At 33.6% G+C, this 18,119-nt stretch overlaps 1 protein-coding gene across 1 annotated transcript in view; it reads right to left on the bottom strand.

The window, feature by feature from the left end:
- The window catches only part of mura (ring finger protein murashka), a 42,437-nt gene that overhangs the window by 20,307 nt on the left and 4,011 nt on the right, over nt 1–18,119 (bottom strand). The window contains exons 4-6 of the mRNA XM_074177970.1: nt 11,683–11,955; nt 6,532–6,815; nt 894–1,190 (exon numbers count right to left, since the gene is read on the bottom strand). Of these exons, the coding sequence (XP_074034071.1) occupies nt 894–1,190; nt 6,532–6,815; nt 11,683–11,955 (854 nt within the window). The remainder of the gene's footprint in view (nt 1–893; nt 1,191–6,531; nt 6,816–11,682; nt 11,956–18,119) is intronic.

The following is an 18,119-nucleotide window of genomic DNA, read 5'->3' as shown; positions in this document are numbered from 1 at the left end:
AGGAAGTTGTGTTGGACTTTTTCGATGTTCTTAATATAAGTTACACAATGAGGGGACCAGACAGAAGAACAATACTCCAGGTGTGGGTGAACCAGTGAGTCAGTAGTTGAGTCAGTGAATTCGTAGGTTAGCCTTTTGATAACCCCTAGCATTTTCATGGCTGTATGGATAGCTGTTGGTATATGTAAATTTAAGCTCAAGGTGGGATCAAGAACAACTCCAAGGTCTTTTATTTGATTAACAGACTCCAATACATGACCATTTAAAGTGTAATCAAAAGCGGTAGAAGGTACATGGGATCGATAAAAGTGCATGACATGGCACTTTGTGGCATTCAAGTCCATCCCATTTAAGGAGCACCAGTTTGATAGATTGTCAAGGTCAGACTGAAGCCTATGGGCATCCAACAAGGTTTTAATAATTAGGGAAAGTTTTAAATCGTCTGCAAATAATATTGCTTTGGCGTGCCGGAAACAATAAATAATGTCATTAATAAATAAATTGAATAATAAGGGACCAAGGTGTGACCCCTGAGGAACACCAGAGGTTGCTTCGAATAACGTGGAGTAGTGATAATTTGCTCTAACCATTTGAATCCTATTTGTAAGAACTACTAATCCAATCCAGTAGTACCCCACCTACACCATATCTGTTGAGCTTTTGGAGTAAGAGGTTATGGTTGACCCTGTCAAATGCCTTGTAGAAGTCAATGTACACAAAATCAATCTGGCAGCCTTTCTTTGATGATTCCGGCAGGAAGTGTTACTAGGTAACTAGGTTTAATTCAGTCTATTTTCCCGTTATGACAATTTTTTCCCAAAATGGTCATTGAATGAATATATGAATTGTAATTTGAAATGAAGTTATTGAATGTCGGCAACCAGAGTACTCACTTGTTGAGGGATCCGTTGATGAGCGTAGTGTTGAGCAGGCACTGGCAGTGCGCTAGCGGCAGTCGCTCCGAAGGGACCAAAGCTCTGGGGTGGTGGGGGCGGAAGACAGCCTGGGGGTGGTAGACAGCCAGGCGGCGGGAACTGGGGTGGCACGAGCGGCGGGCCGGTATACACGTTGTGCAGGTGGCAGTTGTGCATGTGTGGTGGAGCGCTCGGCGGGACTGTGCACAGAGATATGTGGGGGGATGTGGCGTAGCTCCAAACCGTTTCGTGGTTCATTGGGATAGTCACTGGCACCTAGAAAATAACAAGATTTCTTAATAGGTTCATTCTGGTTCCTAAATCCGAGAATGTTTTGAAATTGTGCATAAAGGATACGTAAGGCAGAAGGACTTCGGTTGATAACCAGTTGAACAGAATTGTATTTTTTTTCTCAATAAATTACAATTATTATTATTATTTTTCAATGACAGTCCAGGAAAGTACGGAATTACTTGTTGACCTAGAACAGAAATCGACCGATTGTTTTGCCTTCTACAGAACAAAGTTGAACAGTGACAAAGAACAAAAAGAGTAGAGCTTATTCCCTTATAATAATAATATTTATTCATCCTCAAAGACGTTGACAAACGTATAGGATAGGTCAGTATTAAGCACATAAAAATCATATCAAACGATAAAATTGTAGATCAGTAGATAAAAATAATACAATAAAAATTGATACAAATAAGTCAGAATTACAAAAACTAAAACAATTGTAGTTATAAAAATTGAATATGTCATGCCAAAGACGCATGAACCCATTCAGTCAGTCGGTAGCCAAGCGGTTCGGCGTGGGTGCTTTGTTCACTCACTCGAATTGACTGCCGTGTTGGTCGGTGGTTCAAGCCCTAGTCTGAACGATCGATCTTCACTTGCTACCGTCTAACCCGTGTTAGGAATCACACGTTAAAAGGTAAGACCTCGTTAATCCTTAGCTCGCACAAGTTTCTACTTCTGAGGGTTGTCGTTCGTAGGGGTGCGACAGCTGGTTAACGGAAAAACAGATTTTAAACAGACACAGTCGAGATGGTCCGAGAGAAATTCGCCAATACTATAGTAGGCCTTAGAAAGAAGCAATGTTTTAACTGCTTTTTTAAATGCTACAGTGTTCATCTGTTTGAAATGGTCTGGTAACCGATTGAATAATTTTATTCCCATATATTTGGTAGAATGTTCGAATTTTATAGTTTTATGTTTAGGAATGCTCAACTCCTCTGCATATCGAGTTGGGTAGCTATGATAGAATGAGTTCTTAGTACAGTCTGTTATACATTTGCAAACATATAAAAGTATTTTGAAGATATAGATGCAGGGAAAGGTTAAAATTTGATGACTAATGAAAAATGTCTTGCATGATTCCCTCCAAGGGATGCCTAGTAATTTCATAACAACTTTTTTTTGGGCAATGAAAACTCTATCTTTGTCAACACTGTTTCCCCATAGGATCACATTATGTGCCGATTCAAAAATTATAGTCATAAAAAATATATGAATGAAATATTGAGTGTACCTGCAGAATCAAATTGTGAGCCATACAATAAAAACATGTATAAAACATGAAAACTTCGAATAGTCTAAAAGAGATAAAATATTTTCATGTAATCATATAAGGACTCAAAGGCTAGTGAATATAACTTAGAAGTATCAAAATGTTGTTGCAACAAAATATTTAGGAAACATATACCGGGTGTCCCACATTTTATGTGACAGGCAATATCTGGTTTGTTGAAGGAGATACACAAAAATGTTTCATACAAAAGTTTCAGGAGTTCATGAGAGCTATATTTTGATATAATTTTTAAATATACAGGTTGTTTGGTGTAGGTGCTACAGACCAAAATTCCATTTTTTAAAATAGAACGCCCTGTATATCATTACATATTCAGATGCTACGTTAAATTCTGATATCATTTCATGTTTGGTTTTTGAAATTCGGTTACGGCGTTGTTGAGTTATTGCACTTTTCCTTAAATATAAAGTTTCAAAAAAACTTATTTACTCGTACAAGAATCCAGTCTATATCTTTTATTAAATTGAACTAGACTACTACTGAATACAAACCATTATTCTCACCTCTACGATACGATATCGATATCAGTTGAATATAATATTGAAATTCTTGAGAATGTGACTAACTTGAGGGTGAATTGCTTTATATTGCACAATTTCATCAAGTAGCTTATGCTTGTTGATGCCATAGTAACAAATGTTGTTGAATTGTATCTACTTGTCAGTTCGATTCAGTGATTCTTTGCAAAACAGTAACTGTGTTCTTTGTGCAAAAACTCCAGTATGCCTTTCGCGTTTAGTCCAAGTGATTGCATTGATATGTTATTAATTTTTGGGGAATGTCAGAAAAACTGCCGTCAAGCACAACGTCTATACCAAGAACGTTTTCCAGACAGACCCATTCCGTCACGAATGACTTTTTCGAGAGTTGTAGAAAAATTGCGAACTGGGTCATTTCCTTCTACTATAAAGCATCGTCATCATACGAGATCTGTTAGAACTGAAGATTTAGAGATCAATGTGTTGGCTTATATTATTATTCATCCACATGTTTCTATCCGTACTCTTGCAGAAGAAGTCGGTGTGAGTAAATCTAATGTACAGAGAATTCTGAAAGAAAATAAATACCACCCATTCAAAATTCAGTTGGTACAAGGTTTGAAACCCACGGACTTTGAACGACGACTTGAATTCATTGCTTGTATTCAGGTAATATTACATGAAAGTACTAACATATTCAGTCAAATTTTGTGGAGCGATGAATCGCGATTCCACAATAATGGAGTTGTGAATCAACATAACAGTCACTATTGGTCTCAAGAAAATCCCCACTGGGTCCGTGAAAGTAATTTTCAAACTACTTGGGGTATTAATGTATGGTGTGGATTGTTCAATGGCCGCATCATAGGACCTTACTTTTTCAATGAAAATCTCAATGGATTGCGATATTTACATTTTCTAGAAAATGATTTGATCCAGTTGATGGAAGATATTCCCATAGCAGAACGACAAGGAATTTGGTGGCAACAAGATGGTGCTCCTCCTCACAATTCACAGGTTGTTACTGAATATCTGGATAGAACGTACCCAAATAGATGGATTGGTAATAAGGGTCCAATTCGGTGGCCGGCTCGTTCCCCAGATTCATCACCGCTTGATTTTTTCCTATGGGGTTATTTAAAAGACATTGTTTTCACTACTCCCCCTTTGAATGTGGATGATCTAAAAATGAAAATTCGACTAGGGTGCAGTGATATTACGCCTGATATTATAAGAGCGACTTGTATGAGAGGAGTGATTCAACGTTTCGAAGCCTGTATAATATCTAATGGGCATCACTTTGAACAATTTTTATGACTTATTTCTAGGTACCTACCATTCTTATGAAATGATTTATCAAGTTATATTATTTACATTGTTATTAATTAAAGATTTGTTTTCGAATACACCTCTTTCAATTTCGCAATTGTTTCATATTCAAAATGATTCCTGACTGAATTCCACAACTCAAAATTGAAACCATTACTTCGAACACCCAAAATTTTGACTAATTTTCATGTGATCTGATGAAGAGAGAATAATTGTATGAGATATTTTAAAAAATAATAGTCGTTCTCAAGACTTTACATTTTAAGCAATAACTCAACAACGCCGTAACCGAATTTCAAAAACCAAACATGAAATGATATCAGAATTTAACGTAGCATCTGAATATACATTATACATTAAAAATAACATGATACATAAACATCACACTCGGAATGGTAATGAACTGCGACTACCCTACTCTCGACTGGCTCTTGGTCAGGGATCCTCAAGTTATCAAGGTATCATCTGCTATAATAAAGCACTTCAGCTATTTGGAAACACTTGTAATTTCACTGAATTCCAAAGTTCTTTACTTGATTACCTTACCAAAAATGCATTTTATAGTACTGAAGAATTTCTTCAACTCTAGCTATTATTGTGTAGTTACTTTATTTTACTTGTACAAATAATAATAAAAAAAAATAGATTTCACAATTTTAACTAATTTAAGCTACTTGCATATATTATTTGTCACTGTTCTTGCATCCTTTTATTATGTCTACTTAACTTCTAATAACATGTATATATACACTAACTATAGATAAGCACAATTGCTTTATGTTCGGTTCTGACTAGTCTGATAAAGTTTTATGCTGTATGTACCACATGTATAAAATCTTTTAATGATGAATAAATTTCTATTCTATTCTATTCTATTCTATGTAATGATATACAGGGCGTTCTATTTTAAAAAATGGAATTTTGGTCTGTAGCACCTACACCAAACACCCTGTATTTTTAAAAATTATATCAAAATATAGCTCTCATGAACTCCTAAAACTTTTGTATGAAACATTTTTGTGTATCTCCTACAACAAACCAGATATTGCCTGTCACATAAAATGTGGGACACCCGGTATAAGATAACAAAATACAGTATAACACATTACTATCATTGAATCGTGCTCCATTAATGAAATATATAAATTGTTCACTTTTATAAAATACGTTTTATTTCAGAAAACTTTTTACACTTTTGAAAAATTTCAATAGATTCAGTTTCATCCTTTCTTATCCTATTATAATATTCAACAAACAAAATTTTGAAAAAGTGGGGATTCTTGTATGAGCGAAAGCACATCACCATGACAGATTTATATACAAAAATACAGAAAATAAGAATAAAAACAGTAACGAAGAGACATATAAAGACAGTAATTGCAGTACATGAAGTGAAGATTATGTATAAGATAGCATCAAAGTGACTCAACACTTGTGTTATGCTACAAAGGAATACTTATTAATATAAAATTACAATTGTCTACAGAGAGTTAGGAAACAATTTAGTGGCAGTGTATCTATTGGTGTTCTAAAATTTTGATAAACCCAAAGTAATTTTCGAAAATAATTTTTTTTGATTTTATAGAGAAGGTTTTATAATTTTCAATATGTTGTATCCTTAGGGGTATCCTGGTATCATATTTATTTTGAACAACATGATTGGAAATGTTTTTAATAGCAGAAAGTTCGCAATTGTAAATTAATCAATTTGTAATGGTCAATATACCTAGTTTCTTAAATAGTTGAACTTTCATTAACAGTAGACCATATTAGTGAGATTAGGAGGGAAATTCAATTTGAAATACATCACTGGATCCAAGTATTTATTTTCCTATGCACTTACAAGCATATTTTCCTGTTTCAAGAATGAACCTCAAATAATTTCACACCATGTTTAAGAAATAAAATTTTTGGAAATGGCAGTGAACCTTCCATAGCTCAAAAAAGTTAGGTTAAAATCTTCATGTTAACCATCAACTTCCACAATAATTCAATAGAAGACAAAAGTGGTGGTGTAGAAATGAGTATAAAACAAACATTTCTTCAGGTTTCGTTTCAAAATATTCCAAAAAGAAGGTTCAATTTTTTCGGAATAACTCATTTTCGTTTGGAAATATATTATTAAGAATCATTTTACCTGAATTAAGATTTTTCTAGCTCCACTTGAACTTGAGGAAAAACTCACGCAATAAAAGTTGCTTCGTAGCGAATGACGTACCTGCATTGCAGGATGCGACGGTGAAGGTGAATGCTGAGGATGATGCTGCGAATGGTGCTGCGAGTGGTGCTGCGAGTGGTGCTGTGAGTGGTGCTGGACGTGCTGCCTAGGCGAGCGCCGCGGTGGAGATGGTGGCTGCACATTAATGTCGATATGGTGACCCGAACGTGACAATCGCCTGCGCTTGCACGAAGGGCTCTCGCTCTTGATATACTCTTCGCTCGGGGGCTGCCGGTAGAAGGGCGGTGAGTGCTGCTGGAAATGTACTGGGCTCACCCTGACATCTGAAAGTTAGTTTACAGGTTTCAAGTTTATAAAAATGTATCATTACGATATTATTATTTTCATTTATTCATCTATTTACAATTTTTTTAAATATTTTCTTCTTCAAACACTTCTGGGAGAAAGCGCTTCAACTTACTTGCCTTCAAATCTGGCCTCACAGATGGAGAATATGATTAGTTTTGAAAGAAGGTAGTTTAACAAATGAATTGAAACTTGTGAAATCAATATACAGTAAAATTAACGAAAATGATGTTATATTGACTAGAGCAGATAAGGGCAACACTGTGGTTGATATTGACCGAATCGACTATGTCAACAAAACCCTTGATTTCTTGAATTTAGGAAATTTTGAAACACTGAATCGTGATCCAACTAGTTCTTTTCAAAGACAAGGGAAAAATTCAACCATACTTTTTACTGAAAGGGAAAAGTTCAAATTAACATTGATGAACCCCCAAATTCAAAATTATGTTCACTCATAAAACTGCACAAACAAAGTTATCCAATTAGACCAGTGGTTTCCTTTGTCACTGCATCATCAGTAAAATCAGAAAGGCTAATCAGTATCATCTTGAACCATTGTAACTTCCAACCAAAATTCAGTCTAAGGAATTCATATGACTTAATGAATAAAATAGAGAACATACCTCTACCAAACAACGCAAAATTGCTTTCCTTTGATGTGCAGAATCTATTTCCCAGCATACCTTCTGAAGATATTATTACTTGAAAATTAGTAGAATGAACAATAAACATGATTTTTCCATTTTACACAAACCGTCCTATACGTATTTTACTATACATTACGATTCTACCCACCCTTATCAACACAAAGTAGCAGCTTATAATAGCATGACTCACAGATTAGTCAATGTTCCTCTTTCAATAGATAATTTCAATAAAGAACTTAATATCATCAAGCAAATTGTGGTTAACAATGGGTTTAAAGCCGAATTAATAAACAAAATACTTGCCAAGAAAGTCTACTCAAAAGCGATTCGGAACATTTTTCCTATTGATAAGGTAGATAATCGAAATTATAGAGCTTTAACGTATTTTGGACAAACAACGGAAAAAGTAGCTTCATTTTTGAGGAAACGAGATATTATAATTGCATATAGAACAAGTAATACGTTGGGAAAATAGAAAAAGTAGCTTAATTTTTGAGGAAATGAGATATTATAATTGCATATAGAACAAGTAATACGTTGGGAAAGTTAGTAAAAAATAATAAAGACAAAACATTCAAATTCGAGAAATCAGGAGTATATAAATTAAAGTGTGGAACGTGTCCTAAGGTATATATTGGTCAAACTGGCAGAACATTTAGGAATCGAATCCAGGAACATCATACGAGCTATGTAAATAAGAAAACAAATTCAACATATTCAAATTTTCTTCTAGAAGAGAATTATATCTTTAACGAAGAGTTCAAAATTTTGCACATAGAAAATAATTTGGAAACAATCATTTGGAAGCAATGGAAATTAATAAACTTAAAAATTCAAACATTCTAATGAATGACCAATTATTGAACTTGTTTTCTTAAAAACCGAGAAAGAATTTATTATTGATGTAGATGGGAGGTAATATGCTTCAGGTGATCATAATTGAACAGGTACCTTAGGTAGAAGTTTAGGTAATTTTTTGGAGGTAGTGTCAATTATGGTTACCTGTAGTACATAAATATTAGTGTAAGAAGCAACTTGAAGTATTCAAATCACTTGATAAAGCTACTGTGTTAGCAAAACATGTATTGCAAAATTATTAAAATCGAAGAATGACAATTATTTTGAAGTGTAACCGATTTATGTGTAGACAAGTAGACATGTATGTTAAACACTACTAATTGGTTATTTGTCGAGAAAAAATTGTATTACTTAATAATACTTATTTATAAAATGGCAGATGGACTTTTACCAAAATAATTTCATAAAAACCTAGTAAAAAAATCATCAAATACATAAACATAATACAAGGCGCAATCAATAATTGCAGCCCTAGATAACAGCGACCAATGCCACATCGCCTCTGGTAATGTCTGTCGTATTTGCAAACGAAACTTCAGGCTTCAAAACTTGCAGCCTATGGCCAAGAAACCCCAGAACAACAAATGATAATGTTTCTTCATTGAATTCAGTCATTTAATTTGTAAGCTAAATACATTTTATACTTTTTTTATTTTTATGTATACTGGGTGATTCTCTATGGTGGCTCACCCCTATAACTTTTTTATTATTGTAGGTAGAAAAAAGAAATTTGGGAGTTGTGTATGAAAGTTCAATTTAAATTTTTTGACATATTTACTTGCTTTGTAATAATTCCGGTTTGACCGAAAATGACCCCAACTTTCGATTTTTAAATGGGACATCCTATATATTTTAACTTATTTCGATCGAGACTGACATTCTAAATCCAACAATACTTCACTTGTCAAGTAACCTGGGAAAACTATGACTTTGAGGCTTATGACTTCACAGTCGTTTTAAGAATTATTTCACAGTCGCAAATATTAATTTTTCTAGTTGACTTGATTTTTTTAAATGGAAAGGGGGTGGTGGCTCGTCGACTTTTTGTGAAAAATCATTTTCTTACGAATAATTTGATGCCACACACTTTCATTTTGTTTTCTCTATATATTTTTCTGAATAATTGCAAGAAAGTCACAAATTACTCCATTGAGGTTATAAATTTTCAAAATGGCCTCCTCTTTGAAGAGAGCAAAGTTCAACTTTTTCAATTGTTGCGCGCATCACATTGATTAGCTGTTCCTCAGTGATGTTCTGGAGTGCCACCATTACTTTATGCTCTAGTTCTTCACGAGTAGCTGATGTTGTATTGTAAACCTGATTTTTAATTGTTCCCCAGAGAAAAAACTAGCGGAGTCTGGTGATTTAGAATATGAAAAAAAATACATTTATGTAAAAATATGACAACTCAAAAATGTACCTTGCAGACCACTGAACAGGTTCATAAGTGCCAATCCATTTTTCTAGGAAGGTGTCATTCGGATGTTCTCTTACAACTTGAGAATTGTGAGGTGGCGCTCCATATTGTTGAAAATAGATATCAACTTGGTTAGCCAGTGACAAATCTTCAATGAAATAATTAATTTGATTTCTAAGGAACTGTAGATATCTTTCCGCAGTCAACTGTCTATCGAAAATTATTGGCCCCAAAGTTTTCCTCTGATAATACCCATGCAGCAATTGAAACCAAATCACTCTTGAAAATTCCCTTCTTGCATCAAATGTAAATTTGTTTGACCAGTACCTTTTATTATTCCTATTGAACCTACCCAAGTTGGTGATTCGGGTTTAATCTGAATAAATAATTTCAAATGGAAAACGTACATCTTCTCTGTATTCAGCCAAAAACCAGTTGCAATAAGTCAATCTTCGGTTGTGATTGTTATCGTAAAGATGTTGGTGTAGTTGGTACTTGAATGGTACTCAGAAACAATTTAGCGAATTGATGCCATACACTTCACTTCAACATAGGCCAACACGTCTACTTCTTTTTCTTCACTGACGATGAAGTTATTGGCATTTTCTTCTGGTTCATTTCACATTTTTCTTTCCAGTTTTGGAAAATAATGCCCTCTGGGATGGCGACAATTAGGTAACCTCTGAGCATAAATTCGAGCTGCATTAGTTGCATTCTTTTTCGTTTCTCCGTAAATTAGTAACATGTCAATTTTCTCGTTTCTAGTATAATTTGCCATATCTAATTATAAACTACACAACAAATAAATTTTTAAAAGTGACAGCTTATTCATTAGCCTATTTGTTTAGGCAGTCCTAGCAACAGCTTCAATTGTTTGTCACGTATAACTAGAATAACAGGACTTAGTGCAGTATACCGAATACGTATGATAGTTTCTTGCAATTATTCAGATAAATAGAGAAAATAAAGTGAAAGTGTGTGGCATCAAATTATTCATAAGAAAATGATCTTTCACAAAAAGCCGACGAGCCACTCCCTTTCGAATTGAAAAAATCAAGTTAACTGGAAAAATTCTAATTTTCGACTGTAATATGATTCTTAAATGACTGTGAAGTCATAAGCCTCAAAGTCGTAGTTTTTGTTACTCTACAGCGATTTACACCATTATTGAACTTGTTTTCTTAAAAACCGAGATATTATTGAGGTAGATGGGAGGTAATATGATTCAGGTATCCATGGCATTCTAGATCAAAAAATAAAAATTGGAATAAAAATGATTTTATTCGTCGAATATTGACAATTCAAGTATTGTTGGATTTAGAATGTCATTCTAGATCAAAATAAGTAAAAATATATAGGATGTCCCATTTAAAAATCGAAAGTTGGTGTCATTTCCGGTCAAACTGGAAGTACGGCAAAGCAAGTAAATAAGTCAAAAAATGTAAATTGAACTATAATACACAACCCCCAAATTTCGTTTTTCTATCTCCAATAATAAAAAAGTTATAGGGGTGAGCCACCTCAGAGAATCACCCGGTATAACTTTGATTCAGATCATTTTAGTGGCAGTTGTAACTTGGTGGTTCTGATAAAAAATTGATCAATTGTAACTAGAATATGGATCAATTTACATTTTGATTTCAATAATCATGTTGAGGAATATTAATAAAATTAAGACCCAAACTGAAGACATATTGTAAAAATTAAAATGCCAAAATAACGAAAATTCAGAACAAATTGAATAAATATCACATCTTAAAATAAATTTTGAATTCCGAAGTGGTGCAGATAGTTTAATATGAAAGAAGAAATTGAAATCAGTTTTCCACTTGGGCTCTTATTCTTAAAGCAAATAATTGTAACATTCAAGACAAATGACAAGATCTAATTTTTCATTTTCCACATGTAACTCAACCTCACCTAGACCGTGTCTCCTTCTTCCATGTGAAAAGTCCATCATGGCCCTCTGATGTAGCCCTTCGGGCGGAGGGCTATAAGTGGTGTTGTTGTTGATGATGCCGTTGGCATTGTCGCAGATGTTGATGTGTAGAGGCGGCGAAATATGGCGTCGGTCCACCAAACTAGGCAGGTGTCTGCGATCTGCTGCTGCGTTGTGGTAGGTGTGACTGGGGGTGAGTCGAGGGGTCGGAGGGTTGGGAAGCGGTACGATCCTGCGGTTTTGGTGTTGGTGACCTGCAAAGTGTAACATTTTTCTCTTGAATTCATAGATATCTAGCATTTTTATCAACCACTGGCCTCGATAATTTTCTCAAAAATGTATTCATTTAATTATCGAATGGACAGTACCCAATATACAAACATGTACATAAATTAAGATCAATATTAAATTAAAACCTAAAAAATTAAAGCTATGATTGAACCCAAGGACTATAAATGAGTGCAATGTGATACACATATACTTTTTTTTTTGAATGATGCAACTAATTTTCCTTTATTTTCAGTATTTTAACCCGTTTATGCGCAGTACTTTTTTATTTTTATTTTTTTCATGAAACTTGTATATGTGGTAAAAAATGTCATTTTTATGATGGGTTGATACTAAAAATAAAAATTTAAAGGTCAGTTTTTGAAATATGATGTGGGTCATTTTCGACCCACTTAGGCAAATTAATGTACTTTTTTGTTGTGTGATACTTAAAATTAAGAATGCATTTCTTGGATGTTAAGTTATGGTATTATATAGGAAAATAAAACCCAACTTCATTGAAAGTTATATTTTATAACAGAAACTTGAAACTTTTTTTTTAATTTATGATAATCTAGAAAACATTTATCATGGGGGGCAACTTTACATTGATCGCATGCCTTGGTTGTTTCATTTTTACAAAAAGCACATCTTCGCCGTGTTTGGCTGGTCACAACCAGATGCTGACCCTGTCAACGTGCCGCTGGACTTACAGAATGGAATGTTGGACCTGTGGCCAAAGGAGGTTTTCCATATTTTTGTAATATAGCGATTACAGCTCTTCTGCGAAATTCCAAATTGTCCAACTTCAAACCAAATTTGCGAGACAAAACCCAGGAATTACACATATATATGTCAAACATCCAAAATAAAATAGGAGTATACTATTTTTTCCCTCGCAGACCTATACGATAATTTGCAATATTATTATCCTTCTGATCTAACAACACTGTTGTCTTTCCATCTCACACAAACAATGTTTTCATCTTTGTCAACTGCACTATCGTAGACACCTCGATCTTTCTTTTTTCATTACAGCCGAATTTTTCAAGAGGACATTTATCTGTTCTGTTTTCTCGAACGGTACCAGTTGCACCAAAACCCATTTTTCCGAGTTCGCTTACAAGTGAAGCACTTGTAAAAAAATTGTCAAAGTACAAAGAAAACTTATTATCGGGAAATTTATTTTGGAGCAAGTTGGCAAACGTTGTAACCACAGACTCTCCAAGGCCCATCTTCTTTTCTTCTTTGTTCATACTCCTCCCTTGGTATATATCAAAATTCACACAGTACCCGGACGATAGAGCAAGAACCCATGTTTTGTAGCCAAAACGAATGGGCTTTCCTTTTATGAATTGCTTACATCCGTTTCAGCCAAAGTACGGGATCATAGACTCGTCAATGGATAATTCCGAGCAGACAGGTGCATATTTTACAAAATTTTCATTCATTTTTTCTATCAGGGGACGTAACTTAGCCATTTTATCATTTTCTGCCAAGTTATTGTTGTCTGCTGCATGTAGGACTCTGAATATTCCCTCAAATCTATTTCTACGCATGGAGTTATACACCAGAATATTTCGAGTGTCATCTCGCCCTTCCCAAAACATTCTTCGACGTGGAAGTGGAACATAACCGCTCAAGTATAATATTGCTATGAAAACGAGTAGCTCATCGTTGCCTAGTTCTAATCGATTGTTTTTGCTACTTGCATACAAAACGGTATATTTTACAAGATCTTCGAGTACATCTGCATTTAGAAAGAGTTCTAAAAAATACTAAAGGTTCACTTTTATCGCTTAGCGTAAACACAGGTAATATGTCAACCATAGAAAATTTTTCAGTAGATGATTGTGACGTTGTTTTATCCAAATCACCCTTTGACCAGTTACGCTTTTTTGAAAACTTATTTTTTCTAGACAGTCCACTTTCCTCTTGTAACTGAGTTTCCTTCTCATTGTCACTGTTGTCTTCTTCTAGCTTGTTGCTTTCTGCTTCTGCTTGAAGCTGCCTAGGATTCAGTCTATTCGGATCATGGCAGAATCCTCACCACTTTCAAAATCGTTGTCGCCGGCGGAGTAATATATATATCATCAGGAATATTAGGATCGTCTTCGTCAAGTCTTTCTATTTCATCTAACAGCTCGGCTGTTGTTAGTGGTGTTTTCCTAAATATAAGAAAAATATATCACATATCTGCCCAACGGGTCGTTTGCGACCCAACCAAATTATACTTCAATTTTACTCAAAGTGTCCAAGCCTGACTTCATAAATGTGAACGTACTATGAACTTTGAAGAATAAACAACAAGATATAACAAATTGATCATTTTCTTTATAAAATTGAAATACTTACCAGTAATTACTTTTAGCCATGTCACCCGAAGAAATATTACACTTTGATTTGTTACAAATACGAACAACTCGCTGTAGAACGTGCTTTTTCACTGACACTACAACAAAATATGCAGTTTTAACATTCGAATGCCACTATAGGCAACACTCTCAACATAGCGATATGAACAGGTGCATATATAAACGGCAGTGGGTCGTTTTCGACCCGTTGGGCATAAATGGGTTAATATTAATATATGTCACAAAAAGGATTTGAAGCTTTATAACTCCTATTTATTATATGCAAGCGCTTTCGACAGCTGGTCGTGCTATAATCTTCAATCTCAAACTGAACGTTTCATCCTCTTGTTTGTTCTTTTATGCGGTCAGAACGCCTTAGGGGTAAAATTCAACAGTCATAATTCACTTATCGAGGAACAAATACAAATCAAAATACAACAAGAATTAACATTCAATATATACTATACAAAACAATACAGACTCCTAGAAACAGTAAACTTCGAGAAGATCCAACACAAAGGATATTACCTGACGTAACCCAAATACAGGCAGCAGTAAACTTCGAGAAGGATATTACCTGGATATTACCTGACGTAACCCAAATACAGGCAAATTTACCTACAGTACATGCAATAAGGTAATCTGACCGCATAAAAGAACAAACAAGAGGATGAAACGTTCAGTTTGAGTAGAGCCTTGAAGATCATAGCACGACCAGCTGTTGAAAGCGCTCGCATATAATAAATAGGAGTTATAAAGCCTCAAATCCTTTTTGTTACATATATTAATATTAAAATACATATACATACATACATATATATGTATATATATTTTTTTTCTCTTTCTTTCTCTTTGTAGTGTTTTTTATTTATACATCTATACAAAAATTACTTAATCATAGTTTTACCCATGTACAAGATTATACTTTAAAAAACATACTGTTTGTGTATGTGCTCATTTGTGTATATTATTACATTAGTATATTTACTTAACAATTCATTAATATTTATAGTTATGTTTTTTAGTAGAAAAATGTTTGTCGACAAGATGTATTTCTTATGACATTAGACATATATCTCTCTCTCTCTCTCTCTCTATACACCACATATATACATGTGCACATCTATATATTGTTTTTTAGAAGTGATGGCAAACTTCGTTTCAAGCTACTTTCAGATATATTAAACAGATCTACTAATATCATTACCATTCAATACAATTCTGGATAATGCTGAGTGTTTTCAATAATTACATCTATGGAAATCGATTGCAAACGTCTCAGTGTTTTGACTTACTTTGACTGGAACATGTAGACCAATTATGGACAAGAGGTATGGGGAGTCAACAGGATAGTTCCAAATCTTATGTAGAAATCTGATATCTGCATAAACTTTACGAGTACTCAGTTTCACTATTTTTGTTATAGTGCGAACTTTTCTCTGTGTTTTCAGTTAAAGGTATATTCAATTTATAAGCTAGATATCTGAGAAATTTGTTCTGGGTTATTTATATTCTGTTTATATGATCTCATATTTTGGCGACCACACACATGAGCAATGCTCCAATCAAAGAATAATAAAGGGTTCTGGTGAAATTAAAAGTAGTGAATTCTCTTGTGGTCCTGCACACAAAGCCTAGCATTTTTGTCGTCTTATTCACAACCTGCTCATAGTGGAGATGGAAATCAACCTTGATGTCGAAAAGAACACTGAGGTCCCCAACAATGTTTGCCCTTGAGAGAAGTTTGCCATCGACTTTATGAACAAATTCAATATGTTCATCATTTTGAATGCATCAAGTACCATTGAACAAAATATTCATATGAATATGAGTGTTGTTCAAAAAGAAATGATATTAGTAACTCCGGGTAAAATAATAATAATAAATATGATTTCAAAATTATGTCCATAAATACAAAAAAAAACGTAATTTCCAACGTAATCATAATTATTCTCCATTTGATATTTTACTGTACCACTGAAAATAATTTTTTCAATTATTAAAATAGACACAAATTCGAAAAAAAAAAGTGAAATTTCCGTGGACAATGATAACTGTATATATTACAACTTAGCGTCTTCTCATTTTCGTTTTGAGCTATGCTCTTAGATATTAGCTAAATGTTGGCCAACTTTCTATGTATAGTCCTTGATCTTAGTTGAGTTTCCATAAACACTTTCGTCGATTAGTTATTGGTCTAGGTCTTAGGATATGTGTTGCATAAAATCGCTATTCCTAAATGTGGTTTATTTTTATTTTATCAATACTCTAATATGGTATATTGACGAGAAAAACATGTACGTATTTTATGAATAATAAAAAAACTGGGAAATTACAATTTTTTTTCTCATTGTCAAAGAAATTTTCAAATACATAAAAAAAGGCAAATTTTGTCACAAAAAATTTTTACCCAATGAGCCTTTTATTATTGACAATATCCAATACAGAAACAATATTCTTAAGCACTCAATTATGGAACAGACACGTTTTAAAGTGTCTTTAAATCTCAATAAAGCCTATTTCACTGTTCACAAAAAACTTTTTTTTCAATTACAAGCTTATGGAAGAGCAAATACATCAGGGAAATGGATTGATATATATCTACTCAAGAAATCGTCGACAATATGTCAGTGTTCATAACATCAAAAGTACAATTTTTTTTATGTTAAATGGCTTTATTGAAAAAAAAAGATAATAATGATGTAGATAATGTAATGAAAGCTAAAAATAATTCGGAAGTTCCTAAATAGCAGTCATCACCCACTCTTCTCAGCAAACTATGGTATTGATTAGATAAAAAATAATAAAATCATTGTCCATAGCGTAACCTGAAAAAATATGTAAATATTGTGCCCCACGATTTAATTTTTTTATCTGATCAATACCGTAGATTGCTGAGGTGTGATGACTACTACGTAAGACCTCCCGAATTATTTTTTAGCTTCTAGTACATTATCCACATCATTTTTTTCAATAAAACTGTTTCCATAATATTTTTTTCCTTCTTTTATTTTCAAGTTTTTAGTTTCTAATTTTGTTATTTTGTTACTCAATTCTTCTCAATCTGATTAGTTCATTTAGTGCCTCAGTATTACAAGGTTTATTTCTCGACAATTTGTTGCATTCCAACTCCTCAGTACATTTTGTAGCTGCGGCAATATTGAATTTACATCTTTTTCAAAGTGTACTACTATTCTACTAGTCAAGCCCTATCGTTTGATACCCATATTGAGATAGTTGTGAAAAAATATTTAATCCGCCATTTTGTAGTTGCGGCCATCTTGAATTTACAGTGATACAGAATTTATTAAATTGTATTGTCATCAAAACTAGATGTGTGTACCAAATATCAGATCAATTTGTCAATAGGAAGGGGGTCAACTTCAATTACTAAATTCAAACCCCACAAAAAGGGCAAGCTAAATAAAACCTTTTCAAAATAACATGGAAAATGAGACAAAAATTTTCAAAGATACTCCACCTATGCTTGGTCTGGTGCAGAGTAATTTTGGTAGTGTCGGATCATTAACATAATATGTAGGAATAGCTTAGTTCCCAAACAATTATTTTGTTTTTTTTTTGAATATGTGCAAACAACTCTGATCAACCACTTTGATCTTTTTCTTACGAATTGATTTTCTCATATTGTACTTGCTTTCAGTATTATCAATTTCGAATATTTTAAAATACTTACAAACAAATAAACTATATTCTTGAAAGCAAGCACACTTTGTTGCATATTAAAACTTGAATCACTTTACAGACCTTGAAATTCTTTAGAACCTCCCATAAATTTT

The sequence above is a fragment of the Leptinotarsa decemlineata genome, unplaced genomic scaffold (assembly GCF_025532065.1).
Source record: "Leptinotarsa decemlineata unplaced genomic scaffold, Ldec_3_MD MMD2_tig00003335_RagTag_RagTag, whole genome shotgun sequence".
Classification (NCBI taxonomy): domain Eukaryota; kingdom Metazoa; phylum Arthropoda; class Insecta; order Coleoptera; family Chrysomelidae; genus Leptinotarsa; species Leptinotarsa decemlineata.
This window is presented reverse-complemented; position numbering and strand designations above follow the sequence as displayed.